At 28.9% G+C, this 14,502-nt stretch overlaps 1 protein-coding gene across 1 annotated transcript; it reads left to right on the top strand.

The window, feature by feature from the left end:
* Positions 1–293: 293 nt before the first annotated feature.
* LOC114188788 lies at positions 294–3,896 on the top strand. Its single transcript, XM_028077433.1, has 4 exons — positions 294–577; positions 880–1,010; positions 2,704–2,808; positions 3,129–3,896. The coding sequence occupies exons 1-4, from the start codon at positions 497–499 to the stop codon at positions 3,565–3,567; spliced, it is 756 nt and encodes a 251-aa protein (XP_027933234.1). The 5' UTR covers positions 294–496; the 3' UTR covers positions 3,568–3,896.
* The last annotated feature ends 10,606 nt before the right edge of the window (positions 3,897–14,502 follow it).

The following is a 14,502-nucleotide window of genomic DNA, read 5'->3' as shown; positions in this document are numbered from 1 at the left end:
TAAATATAATGTTAAAAGAAAATTGGTTTTATCATTTTTTTTCTCCCCTAAATGTTTTGTGAAATAAACTATTTAAACATGATTTTAGTAAAAAAATTGTCTTTTATACAATTTGTTGGGGTGTTTGAATCTTAAAACAAAGATTGGGTTCAATTTTGTAACTGGAAAAAAATATGATTAATTACAACTGAGAAATGATTAAAACGAGTCAACTAGATTAATTGTAAAATATTATATAAAATTATTTCAATTGCGTGTTGTGTTCAAAACTTGGAGTTTTTGGTATTGAGATTTTCGTGTAAAATTTCAATCTTTTTACTGTTTTCTTTATCCCTTTGGAATCACAGAATCATTCCTCAGCATATTTTTTTTACCTTCTCTCTCCTCCTTCTATTCTATTACTCTTGATTTCCCTTTTTCAGGTTTCTCTATTGTATGGTTCTGCGTTTTAGCACACACCACTATATTCTCTTCTATACCTTGTGGATCTGTCACTATGACTTCCTCACTCGTGAAGATCATCCAAGGCGAACAGGTCCTCACCAACGATTTTCAGGACCTTACAATCAAAGATCTGGTATTTTCCCCTTCTTTCTAGCTAATGGGTATGCATATTTCTTCCTTCTTTCTAATGGGTATGTCTTATTTTGATTCAATTCATGTGTTTAATTTCTGTTTTGGTTGGGTGATTTTGGGATACCCAATTAGGTTTTCATGTTAAATTTTCAGAATTTGTTATTTGTGGGTCTTATTTGTTTTTAATCTATTGCTGATATTTTGTCGATGTTGTAATTTCCGGGGTTGGAAATGTCAGCATGAAATTTGTTTGATGATTTCTTGCTTCTTCTTTTTTTCTTTTTTTGTGTTGTTGATGTTCAGAGTGAGAAAGGGAGCGAGACAGTGATTCACGAGGTGGGTAATGGAAGTCATGGGGGAATCTGTGCTATTTGTCTGGATGAAATAGTGCTGCAGGAAACTGCTCTTGTAAAAGGTTGCGAACACGCTTACTGGTTTGTCTGAACGATCTCTTGCTGTTGCTTTAATAGTTGAGTTTGTGGAAAATGTGCATTCTTGAATCTTTATGTATGGTGTGTTCATTGTTCCAATTGCTTTGAATTGGTTGGAATTTTCAGTTCTCATTGTTGTTCAATGACATGGATTAGTGCCACTTTCCAAATGATGGTGGCGTCTATCTTCCTTGAACTAAATAGGAAAAAACAAAAATCCTCTAAAATGTTTGTACTTTGGATGTTATTTGTGTTTAACCTGATCATGTAGGACCGATTCATTTAAGTGGGGGTGGATTATGTCTGAGCTACAGAGATCATTTAATTCATGCGTGGACATTTTTTCTAATATCTTTTATGCTTTGGATTTGAGAATTGAAGTCAAGGGCAAGTTTGTGGCTGCATTACAGTTGATATATACTTTCGGTTGGTATGTAAATTGAGGGTGTGGAAAGATCCACAAATCCAATCCATAATCATATTGGTTCAAATCACTTTTAAGTCCATTTTAGTTGATTCGTTTTAATTTCAAATCCATAGGTTTGAATTTTAAATCCAATCCAACTAATTGGATTTGGAAATTAGTTGGATTTGGATTGGATGTTCGAATGCATATCTTTTTGCATCTTCATCCTATGAAATCAATTGGTCTAGAATTTTTTTTTGTTGGTTTTGTCTAAAACATTTTATTACTCTATCTGCAAAGTGCCTCTTTGGTTTGCACAACCTTGGGGAAATGTTAGTTCGGCCTTGCATAGTCAGTCATCTGTTACTTGGCTTTGGTTAACATGTCCCCAACTCTGCCTTGATTGGATTATCATCAACACGACTTTGGCCAATGCATTATCAAGTATGTCTTGATCAAATGCTGCTGATGTTTTGCTTCAGCAGCCTTATCAGCAGCTTCCCTTTTCTGTGCCCTCTTTGCCCTTCTGCCTGTGCTACTTTTCCCAATCTCTTTCTTCTTTGGCTCTCGTGATTAACTTGCTCCCGAATTCTGGAAGTTCGATCGGTTAACCGGCCGAGTTGGCCGGTTAATCGACCGAACTTCTGGGATTCAGAACCAAGTTCATCGCGAGAGTCGAAGAAGAAAAAGGTTGGGAAAAGTAGCATTGTAGAAAATTTTTGGCTATTTTGTTCTAAATGCTCCTTTTGGCTAATTACGGGTGCATTGTAGAAAATTTTGTTCTATTTTGATTTGGTAGTATTTCCTTTTCGTTCCATGCATTTTCTTTCACAGCAATGGAAACTAAGTGCACACTTGGAAATTATTGGCTGCCCCGTCAAGCTTCTGTTAATGATTGGGGAAAGCATCTCATAAAAAAGATGCTGTTTCTGGTGGAAATCTTTTTATGAAGTAACTCTTTATTGGACTTGAAATCATCACTGTTGTTTAATTATCTCTGGTCTAAATTCTTTGACATGACTGTTACCCATCATAGTTAATCATATGCGGTATGTAATTGCCTTTTTTAATACCCTGAAAGAAAATTAGAAACTTGGTATATCTTCATATAAAATAAGCGATGTTTTGTAAATTTGTTGAGTTTGCTGGTAAATGTTTTTGCTGACTAATATTGTATCAGTTGTTCTAGCTTGTGAAATTTAGATAACCATTATTTTTATCATCATCGTCATCATTTTGTCATGTTTGTTCTGCATATTTTGTTTATGGTTTTACTTTATTTTTGTGCAGTGTAACATGCATTCTTCGATGGGCTACGTACCGTGAGAAAGTTACTTGTCCTCAATGTAAACATCCATTCGAGTTTCTCAATATTCATCGCATGCTTGATGGCAGGTAATTATGGTACCTTTTTTCTTTTATTCCTTTTCTAATATAGAAAGAATTCATTCAAGTTTTGTATGGGAGTGGATACTCTCAACTATTGTTCAAGACTAGTATAACAAAATGCTAATATGGTTAAAAATTACTACCATCTCTTACTACATGAACCTAAATTACTCAAGATTATTGTAAAAAATTGTAAAAATAATGTAGCTTCCGCAACTACTTAATCTTTTAACATTGTAATTGTGAATTGTTGAATATTTACAATTTCTGTTTGACAATCATTCCTAGCCAAGCTGTTTCATGTTCTTACACTTGCACACTTGCAGCATTCAAGATTACATGTTTGAGGAGAGTGTTTGTCTGCTACTCCGGGCCTCATGGTTCAAACCTTTATCAGTTGAAGAACACGTGGTTCACGAAGATGCATACGAGGAACTAGGAGATTACTATCAGTACGAGTATGAGGACGAGGATGTGGACGATGATATGGATGAAGCTTATTATGGTGGTTCGTCTAGTTTTCGTATCGGCAACCGTCGATGGGGAGATAACGGCTACGTGAGGGCTGGCCGACAAGAAGCTCGGCCGGCTAACAGATCGAACTTCCAGGATTCAGGAGCAAGCTCTTCGAGAGAGCCAAAGAAGAAAGAGGTTGGGAAAAGTAGCACAGGCAGAAGGGCAAAGAGGGCACAGAAAAGGGAAGCTGCTGATAAGGCTGCTGAAGCAAAACATCAGCAGCATTTGGTAAGGCTGGGTAGGAAGTGATTTTATTTGTTATGTCAGGTTTACTTTGAACTCTCCTTCCCAGAACCTACATATTTTCTTTGTCATTAATTTATTTTCCTTGTACATTCTGTGTTCTGTACCATGAATATTGTACTAGATATTGGGAAGAAGGTGTTTTAGAATAATGGTTTGGTGGGGTGGTTGGATCATCAGTTCCAACCTCACTAAAACACTGAACAATTTAGGTTGTAGTTAATTGCTGCTATGCTTTCAATCCATGTCTAAATTGTACATAAATTCCCTCAACAATGTTTAATGTGTATCTTACCTCAAGGTTAAGAATGGGGTAAATGATCAAGTTGTTAAAATGTTTGGATTTGTACGATAAATTATTTCATAATTTGTACCACATTCAAAGCTTGAATTTAAAATGATCTTATTTTGAAGTATTTAATTTGATCTTTTAAATTTAAATTAATTTAACTTTTTAGATAAAACTTTTACTATTATTTAATGTAAAAAATTATTTAAATATTAAATAATTGTTAATAATTTAGAAATATAATGTCTTTTTAATTGATCTTCTTTTGTCAAAAAATTTCAATTAATATCAGTGAAGCCTTTTTTATTAATTATTATTTAGGTTGGTATTTCAATAGTCGTCATAGGTTAACATTTGAAAGCTTTTTAATAATTATCAGAAAATCTTTACATCGAAAAAAGTGTTAATAATTTCTAACAATAAAATAATTCTAATAATTTATATAAAAAGTTTATTGATATTAATAAAAAATTTCTAGTTGATACCAGAGTATTAATTTTTATAATGTTTCGATTACGTATTAAAATGAGAAGAAAATGTAAAGATACTGTTGATGAATTTGAATATAAGAAAAAATTTAATTATTATACAATTTCAAATAATTTAATTGATAAAAAAATTCTAGAATTTAGTTGCTTTTCAAATATTTTATTAAAATAATATATTTTATCGTAAAATATTTTAAATTATTTTAAAAATAAATTATTTTCTTAAATTTATATATATATATATATATATATATAAATATAAATATAAATAGATAGAAAGAATAAATTTAAATTAATGATAATGGTTATACAAATGTCACAATTATATTCTTCTATTAAATTTCACATGATCATTGTCTTTAAAATATAATTATAAAAAATCAAATTTACACTAAATGAGGGAATACTTTATCACGTTTTACCAATTTACGGACTAAATTAAAACTTTTGTTCTTTTAAAAAGTTGATACGTAATTTACTGTGAATTGTATTTTACATATTTGTCCTCCTATATATGACAAATTATAAAGTGTATAGTCGAATTGAATTTGATTAAGATATATACAAATGTAATATGCATAATTGATTAATTGATTACTAATGCATGCATTATCTCATGAAATTAATTGATTATGCGTATATGCAAAATCAATCATACACCTATATTTATTACTATTAATACAATTTCGTTATTTAATGCAATTAATTTTTTATTACAACAATTTAAAACATTATAAATATTAAAATTTTAAATTAAATTATTCATTTCATAAATTTAAATATTGTAACATAATTTTTTTATTAAAAATTAATTACATTAGTTACATACAAATTAGTTATGTTTGAGGTATGTATTAGTCAATACTAAAAGTATTTTATTTAATTCTTAATTTAAACTAACCTTAAAACCTTTAATACTTTATTGATGATATTAAAAAAATAAATTAAAATTATATTGAAGTATAAACTTATAATAAAAGTTTAATCATTCTTTAAATTTATTTATCTTTATGAAATTTTACCTAACAAAATAAATTTAAATATTATTTTCACTTGGATAAATTAGTTACATTTTATAATTAATGATTCTAAAATTTTAATTAATGTTTCCTCTTAATAAAATTAAATAAAAAATATTTTTTTATAATTTACTGTATAGTTAATTAATTTAGACATTGTAACTTGTTATAGGCCAGTTTTAGGAAAATTTCAATATCTATTTATAAAATAAAATGAATTAAAAATAAAATTGGATTAAAAATTCTTTTGATGTTTTTTATCGAATGTGAGAAATTTTGTTTATTTACTATTGGTTTAACTCTGAAAGTGTTTGTTAAGAAAAGAATTGTATTTAAATTGGTTATTTATTTAGCCACCAATTAATGTGGTCAATGATTCCACATGCGAAAGATTTGACCGCATTAAAATAAGTGATGAATAGTACAAATTCTTGAGGTCAATTTTTTCTTGTGACAGAAGTAACATGGTCAATAATCAACAACATATCTTGTTATTCAAGTATCCCTTGTCGACTTCTCCTTAAACACCTTACATGTAAGAAGTGTTTTTTCAAGAAGAAAATTAAATTAAGATCAAGTTAATTTGCTTCCTGTAATTTTAAAAACAGAAATAAATTAATAATAACTCAATTTATTTTTTGTGACTTTCAAGACCATGATGAGAGTTTAATTCATTAATTTTCGAGAAAAAGTGTGGGTCGAGCTGATTTACTTTTCACAATAAATTCTTATAATTTGTATGTAACTTATTACTAAATGAATAGATATATACAATTAAGTTAATTGTGGTATGGATCGGTTCTCATTCTAGTTGTTTAAATTGCATAATGATAATAATTTAAGGGCAAATTTTCACATTAAAATTTAGCTCAATTTTTAATTGTTTCATTTCATTTTTCTTACATTTGTACTATTTTAAATTGTCAAAATAAATTTAAAAAAACACTTTCAAAAATAAAAAAAAATTAATAAAATAATAAAAACAAATTAAAACATGAGAAAAACTATAAAAAGAAAGAAATAAAATAAAAGAGTCCAAACGTGATTTTACACAACGTTCATGAGTTGATTATTTTTACAGGTTTAATCTTTGGTTGAGATTTGAATTTTCTAACATTACGTTTAACCTAACAATAATAATTGTGATTATATATACACACAATAAAATAGTAGTATACAGTATATGTAACAAATTATTGAAACTTGAAGTTCTCGTGAAGTAGGTAGGTATAATAATACTCTTAAAATGTAAGGAGAATTAAAACATGTATCTAACTCTATTATTACATGTAATATTATATACTAGTAAATAATAATTATATAACATGATATATATAATAAAAAATACATATATTTATTATGTCACAAAGCATACATAACAATTACATTATAATATAGCAATCTTGAATTACATCTTAATGAAATAATGTAATTTGTGCGGTTTAACATATTCTAGAAGACTTATATTAAGAATTTTCTAACAAAGATTAATACCTAACTCATTATAAACATATTGAAAAATTTATTTTCAATTTTTTGTTAAGAGTAATTCATACATTTATTATTATTATTTTTCTTATCTAAAGTTCACGTAGAATGTTTTTAATATATTAGCTATGTTGACACCTTAAAACATATTTATCATTTATTATTATATGAAAAATATTATTAAAAAATAAAAAATATAAACAATCATATGAGACCCAAGCCAAATTCATGAACGTGAAATATAACTCCAACTAAAAACATTTATTTTTATAGTGTTTTATTAAATAATTTAAAATTTAAATTACTTCTCTCATTCTGAATTATAATAATCGTTAGAGAGCCAAAGAAAATTTGAAAGAAGCACATGAAATATACCCCATAACAAATTATAAGTTGGTGTTAACATTCTAAAAAAGTTCAAGAAATTGAATGTTTTGTGATAAACTGATGACGTAATATTAGGGTTCCTAATATCTAAAAGACAAAATATGTAAAAGATGATTGTATTTTTCCTCCTTCTCATTATAGGTTAAGTCATACATGGCTCTTCTGAAAGGGTCTTTTAGGGAAAACACTAGTTTTATTGAAACCCTAAATTACTGGATATGAAAATCCTTTAACCAAGTTGGTCTGTTTACCTTTCTCTTGGGCCTAGATGTGTGTGGCCCAATATAATTCGCTCTTTCTCATTTAAGTGTGTGATCTTTGTAATACTTCATTTTGTTTCTGTATGTATTAATTAAGAACTCATTAATAGATATATATATAATTTTTTTTTTCTTTTGTGTGCTTTTGTTCTTTTAGTACTAAATCGCTCAGTGCTCTTACATTTTTATACTTGAACTTCTTGATTTGATACCAACATGCATCGAAGAATCTTCTTTTAGGTCAACAAGAAGTACATTTAAAAGGTTTTTGGACCATTTTATTAGAGTGGTGACAAGTCAATTGCTACTTCATGAGCCAACCAATTGGGCTTCCGAATTAGTAAGCTACATGAATTACGACCAAACCAAGGCAAGGAGGGAACCAATGATGCTTCGAAAGACACCAACTAATGAAGAGTGGGAGACAAGATTCATATGTGTGTTTCATTTGACAAAAATTAGCTTCATGTGTGAGTGTAATTTCGATGTTAGAACCTTACCTTGGAAGCTACATTAGAAGTGAAGTACCTTGTATGCTTCATTTACATTTCATATAAGAAACATTAGAATTTCATATAAGAAACCATATAACAAATATATATATCAATTTTTTATATGGTTATAAATAAACCATAGCACAATTTGTTATTTTATTTTATTAAAAAAGTAAACAAAATGGTGATATAATGAGATTTTGAAGCTTTTTTGAGAATTACTATTTTTAAAATAACACTTTACTTTATCTAGTTTAGCAAAAACCATGAGTAACACGTTCTTGATAAATTATGTACTTGTGATAATAACAATTATAAGTAATATGTCTTACAAGGATGGTAAACTCTAATCTAATGCTAAAATATACTCCCATAAATCCAATTCTTTTAATGGTAACTTGGTAGGTAAGTGTGACATTTCTATCACCACTTTACATCATTAAAAAGAGTTAATTAGAAATGAAGAAAAAAAAGAGATTTGATTGGTGTAACTTTTTTGTGGAGAAAAGAAAACTCCTCCGAGACACGACATTCGGACACTGTCGTTTTCATTTAGTATGGAATTTCAATTCACAAGAACATGTAAGTTGTGTGATTACGTAAAGTGATTGGTGTTCCCATTGAATTTTCAACAAAGTAGTTGGAATTGCTTTATTGCGACTTTTATCGAGACCTTATGCCTCGTGCTCCTTTTTCTCAACAAATTGAAATGGATAATAAAAATAAAAGAGAAAAGACCTTCACTCAAGAAATCTAAATGACTTACAAAATTTGAGCTTTATTTAAATATCAGGACCTTTTTTCATTTAAAAATATATACAATATCAACTTATATTATAAAATTTGACATTATATAATGTTTGTCATTTTCTTGTGACATTTCAAGTTATTTTACTTTTATTTTTTACATTATCAAATTATTAATTATACAAAAAAATTTAATTTGCATTGAGATTTTTTTTTTTAATTTCTCCATTCAATAATATTTAATGTAAAGTTTAATAAAACAATATTTTGTATATTTTGAAGCATTTATTTATTATACATTTTAATTACATAAAATAAATTTTTATTAATACCTTATACAAACTAGACTACTAGTTTGTTCTTTTAATTTTTTTTATATCAAATTTGATGACGTTGAGTCTGTTTAATAAGTTACCCACTTTACTAATGTATAAATTAATTTAATAATTTATAAAAATTGATTAGATCAAATTAAGTTTATTTCGCATACGAGATTATTTTAATTGTTTATTTAATTAATTTCAGCAGTTTCTTTAGCTTGTTTTCAACTTACAAGCTGTTTTTTCATTTTTATTTAAGTTAATTATATTGTGTCTTTTATTTGTAATATTTTAACGATAATATTTAATTTAATTAATACCATATTGAATACACATTATAAAAAAAACATTAAAAGAGAGACTAAAATAATGTTAATTACACTCAACAAACAAAATAATTTAATTAATAACTCCACTCACATCTTTATTACACAGTGACAGCTCATCTGTAATCAAACACGTTAACTAAAATATAGCCGAAGATACTAAATTGAACCATTTAAAAAAATAAGGATATTAAATTGCACATTTCAACAACTCGGAGATCAAATTGAACATTCCAAAAATTCAGGACTAAATTGAACCAATTTAAAAAATTGAGGGACCAAATTAATAATTATACCTAAAATAAGAAAATAATGTAATCATTTTGCTTTTAAAACACTAATATTACTTTTATATAATACAAATTCATTTAATTGAATTATATTTTCGGTGAAAAAGAAAGAAATGCATAATAGAAAACGAAACAACAGTGATCGTTCTTTCCTTTCAAAACACTAGAATCGCTTTACTTGAAGAACATTAACCAAAACTGTCAAATCTTTTATCAGTATAATCATATATAAACTGTAAAAACTATTGTTTCATTACAATAATAATAATAATAATGACTTATTAATTATAAATAAATTTAAAATAAGTATATATATATATATAAATATGTACGTCAATTTTTATAGTAAATTTAAAACTATTATATTAATTTGATCTAAAAAATTTATTGATTCAAAACTATTATATTAATTTTCGAATTTTTGAATGTTCTCTATCTCTAGATTTTGAGTGATTCGCCTGTTTGAGTTAGAATTTTCGTTAACAAAGAATTATAGATAACTATTTATGTTTTCGATAATATCTTATAGGATAAATGATCTTGAGGGTAACTTATTCACAAGATATAGAATTCTATGCAGATATATATTATGTTTTGGTTAGAAAACAAATTGAATTTTGCTTGAGTGTTTGATTAATAGAGAACTGTTTTAAACGCTCTGAATGTCATACTCTGAACCATAGGTCTGTGTTGGTTTTGTTTCTTTTCATGGTGGCAGTTCTATTATGCGTTGCGTTATGCAAGGGTTGTTGCACATTGGTGCACCTGATGGCTATCAAGAGTGTGTTGATTATGACCGGATGAGTATGATTGATAATATGAATTGTGTGTTGCATGTTTGGGGTTCATTAGAACCTATTTCAAAATGTCAAAAATCAGTAGCATTGCGTTACTCGTATGACACCACGCGGGACAAGCCGAAAGGTGGCAGGGACCCAAAACAGTGGCAGAGGCCACTGGAATCACGTGGCACTTGGAGGAAGGGATGGTCTTACCAGGCGAAATTGGATAGACAGAGGTACTGTAAGACGCTTGTTGCCTGGCGGCATGTGGGTTCCGCCAGGCGGTCTGGATCGAGTGGAGGATTTTACACCACTTTGGATGAAACGATGCTTTGATGGGGCCCAGTTACAAGTGCAACTTGTATTGGGGTAACACGTGGCCACTCAAGGTTGTAGCTTGGTGGTTTTGGAAGCCTAGTGGAGTGTGCGAGATCGTGACTCATACGGATGGATTTTGAAAGATTTCCCTTCTTGGTGTTATCTGACGAGTTTGGTAATCTTGAGACAAATACGGATTGCGGATTGTAGCCATGACAAGTTTATTTCTGTGTGTGGACTATAGGTGCTAGCTTGTAGTCGAAGGGGCGAGTAGACACTCATGACAGCAATGATCAATCAATGTAATCATGCAAAGGTGTAGAATCAAGAGGTGTCTAGAGGAAGATGGGAATGTTGGGTTGACGGTTGGGTTTTGGTTAGAGTATTGGGTTTAAAATCATTATTTTATTGTGTATTGTATTCCTTTTTATTTGAGCTCACCCTATCTGTGTGTGTTTGGTGATGATCATGTAACTCGTTACATGAGAGTAGATGTTGATGCAGGTAAGCCCATGGATACTTAGAGCCGGAGAGGGGTCAACTTGAGGACTTTTTCATGGATTTATTTTCCTATGGATTTTCTTACTTACTTTGTAATCATTTTAAATTAACTGTTTGGATAATTGTAAGCGTTGAACGCATTCGTGGATTTGATCTTTTGGCGCATATAAACTAAAGTTTTAAATTTTCTCACGTTTTTGGGAAAGTACTTTATTAATAAATGTAGAATAATAGTATTTCTATTTTTTATTTTAAATAAGTAATATCTGGCTAATACGTAACAAAAGGTATACTAAATGGCACAAATCGATGTGTTATGTGTGGCATCATTGAGGAAAGTATTAGTCATTTGTTCTTTACTTGTAAAACTACATGGATTGTTTGGAATGAATGCCATAGATGGGTTGAAAATACTAGGGCTAGCAACAAAGATCCACGAAAACACTTCCGACAGTTTTACCTTATGGAATTAAATAGTAAACAAAACAATATATGAGGCATATGTGGATGACAATTGTGTGGATCCTATGGAGACAAAGAAACAAAGTTATTTTCAAGAACGAATTGGTAGACACCTTAGACACCTGTCGTGAAGGCTTCTTCATGTGTAGCTCAACAACAATAATGTTGCTCAACTGCAAATCTCATATTTTGAATCTTCACAGACTGAGTTAATGTGGCTTAGCATCAATTATGGGGCTCAACACCAACTTCTTAATTTCCTTTATTATACTTGCAAAAATAGCTCAAACATGTTAATTACCACTTTTTGTAACTTCTCTACTCTTCATTCTGTAACTAAAGGCAAATGGGTTTATTTTACTAAGTTTTATATCAAATTAATGCAAAATAGGTGTCTAAAAGATAAACAATTTTACTAAAACCAGACACTTGTCAATGAGACTAAGTTTGAATAGGTTTTGATGATAAAAAAATAAATGATGAAATAGACAAATATAATTAAATATATATGTTACATATAAGCTTAGATTGGTTAGAACAATATCTTAGATAAAGCTATGTGTACATGGAAAGGGTTAGTTAAGTGATAGACTTCACTAGACAAATGAACATGACCCCTAGACTACCCAAAAATGTGTGCATTATCTCATTGTGAATGTGAATGCATGAATGTATGTGTATTGTTCAGCTTTGCTAAGTACCACGCAACAAAGAACAAATTCATGCTTAGTGAAAGAAGCAAACATATGAAACGACAATGCTTAGAAGAATTTAGTTGAAAGCACTAATTAGAGAAGTGAAAGGCTAGATCAAATGACTAAGCCATCAGACGACTTAGGTCCTACACAAGTGTTAGATGACTTAGGTGAAGTTGAATGTGTTAGATGACTCAAGACAACTAGTCATAACATAAGGACTAGATGACTCAAATAGTGCAAGAGCAAGACGCACTATCAAACTACAAAGTTGAACAAATGAGTCAACCTAGAATAGCAAAATATTGGACTTTTATGAGGGAGTATATGATTCAAACCAAGCATCAGATGAGAAAAGAGATGAAGAATTAATAGTCAGATAAGAACATTAGACTCAACCATTAACCAGACTAAACAAATCTGATTGAACAAAGTGTTGGTCTCACAAGAGCATACAAAGACATCAAACGAGTATATATGTCAAACGAGTATATGTGTTAAACGAGTCAAAGCAAACAAAAAACAAATAAAGATTCAATTGAGTTCTTATTTTTGAAAAAAAAAAAACTCAATATGACCACCCCTTTCACTAAATTAGGGTTAACGTTGTTTAAAAATATTATGTGTCAAAATCTAGATCATTTTCTACTTGAGAGGTGTCACGTGTCAAAATTAAAAGGGTTTCAAGGTAAAAGTGGATCCATATTTTGATACGTGACAAACCTAAATTTTGACATATGACACTTGTAAATTTGATGTTCATGTCAATTTAACAAAAATGTGTTATGTTGAGTTTTTTATTTTTACAAAAATAAAGACTTAATAGAGTCAATAATAAATGTAAGAAATAAAAATGAATTAAAGATATAAATAATAAAAAAATTTATTAAGCATAATTTTAAACACCCTTATTAAACACTACATTTTGTTATCTCTCTTATTCTATAAATCTATAACTTTTTTTCTCTCAAGTTACAAATGAATGTTCATTAATTTTTCTTACACTCACTGAGCATTTGATGGATTCCTTTGTTTCCCTTACTACTTTGAAATGATTAGCTATGATTGAGGCTTTCTAGAGTTGGTCCAACGGTTCTTTGTGTTTTAGCTTTTGTTCTGTAATAACTCTACCATAACACTCTTCAATGTCTATCATAGATTTCATTTACACACTATTTCATAAAGGGAACCAAGAAAAAAAAGTGCCTAATTGAAAAGACATTATAGAAGCAATGAGAAGACATTTTTCTATGTTTTGATAATGGAAATTAGACCGGTTGGGTTTTGTGGGTCCTCAATGCCAATACTTAGTGAGTGGAGTCACTGAAATTGGAAGTTGCATTGTCAAGCAAAGGAAAAAAACACAAACCCTTCTGTCTCCCACCCCAAAAGAAAGATTAATAGCTCACAACAAAAAATCTTATTCCATTAAGGAAGGTTGACAACAAATATCACACATAAATCACACCATTCATTTTTCTATTAAATATAAAATCTTTAACGAATTTATATTTTCTCCAATGGTGGCCTTGATGGAAATAAGTTGAAAAGAAGACTTTTTTTTTTAAATAGTAGAATAAAATGTATTATTGTCTTCCGTTTATTTTTATCTGTCTTTTCATCTTGTTTCTCATTCTTTTTTACTTGAACATTTTTCACTTTCGTTATATTCTCACATGTTTTCAATCATTTCACTATTTTACTCTATCCCTACATTTCTTCCCTTTGTAACAAATACAACTTAATATTTTTTGTTAACCAATCTAGTAACTTCTTTGGTTAATTAGAAATATGAGAGATGAAAATATACAGTGATACTTGAGAGAATTGGATTAAATGAAATTTTAGAAGTATATTTTTAACTCTATTTCTTAATCATATTTATTTATGTCTTTTTTTTATAATTAAATACTTTTATTTTCTTTAACTTTTCATTCTAATTATTTATTTTTTATTGTGAAATTCGGAATAAAATTTATCTTTGTGTCTTTTTCTTTTTGTTTCTTCAAGTTTGTATTACGTCAATTAAATAAAGTAAAAATTATTAGAAAACAGAAAAGAAGGCACAAAAAATT

The sequence above is a fragment of the Vigna unguiculata genome, chromosome 6, assembly GCF_004118075.2.
Source record: "Vigna unguiculata cultivar IT97K-499-35 chromosome 6, ASM411807v1, whole genome shotgun sequence".
In the NCBI taxonomy this organism is placed as follows: domain Eukaryota; kingdom Viridiplantae; phylum Streptophyta; class Magnoliopsida; order Fabales; family Fabaceae; genus Vigna; species Vigna unguiculata.
Note: the sequence above shows the minus strand (reverse complement) of the source record. Positions and strands in the feature narration are given on the sequence as shown.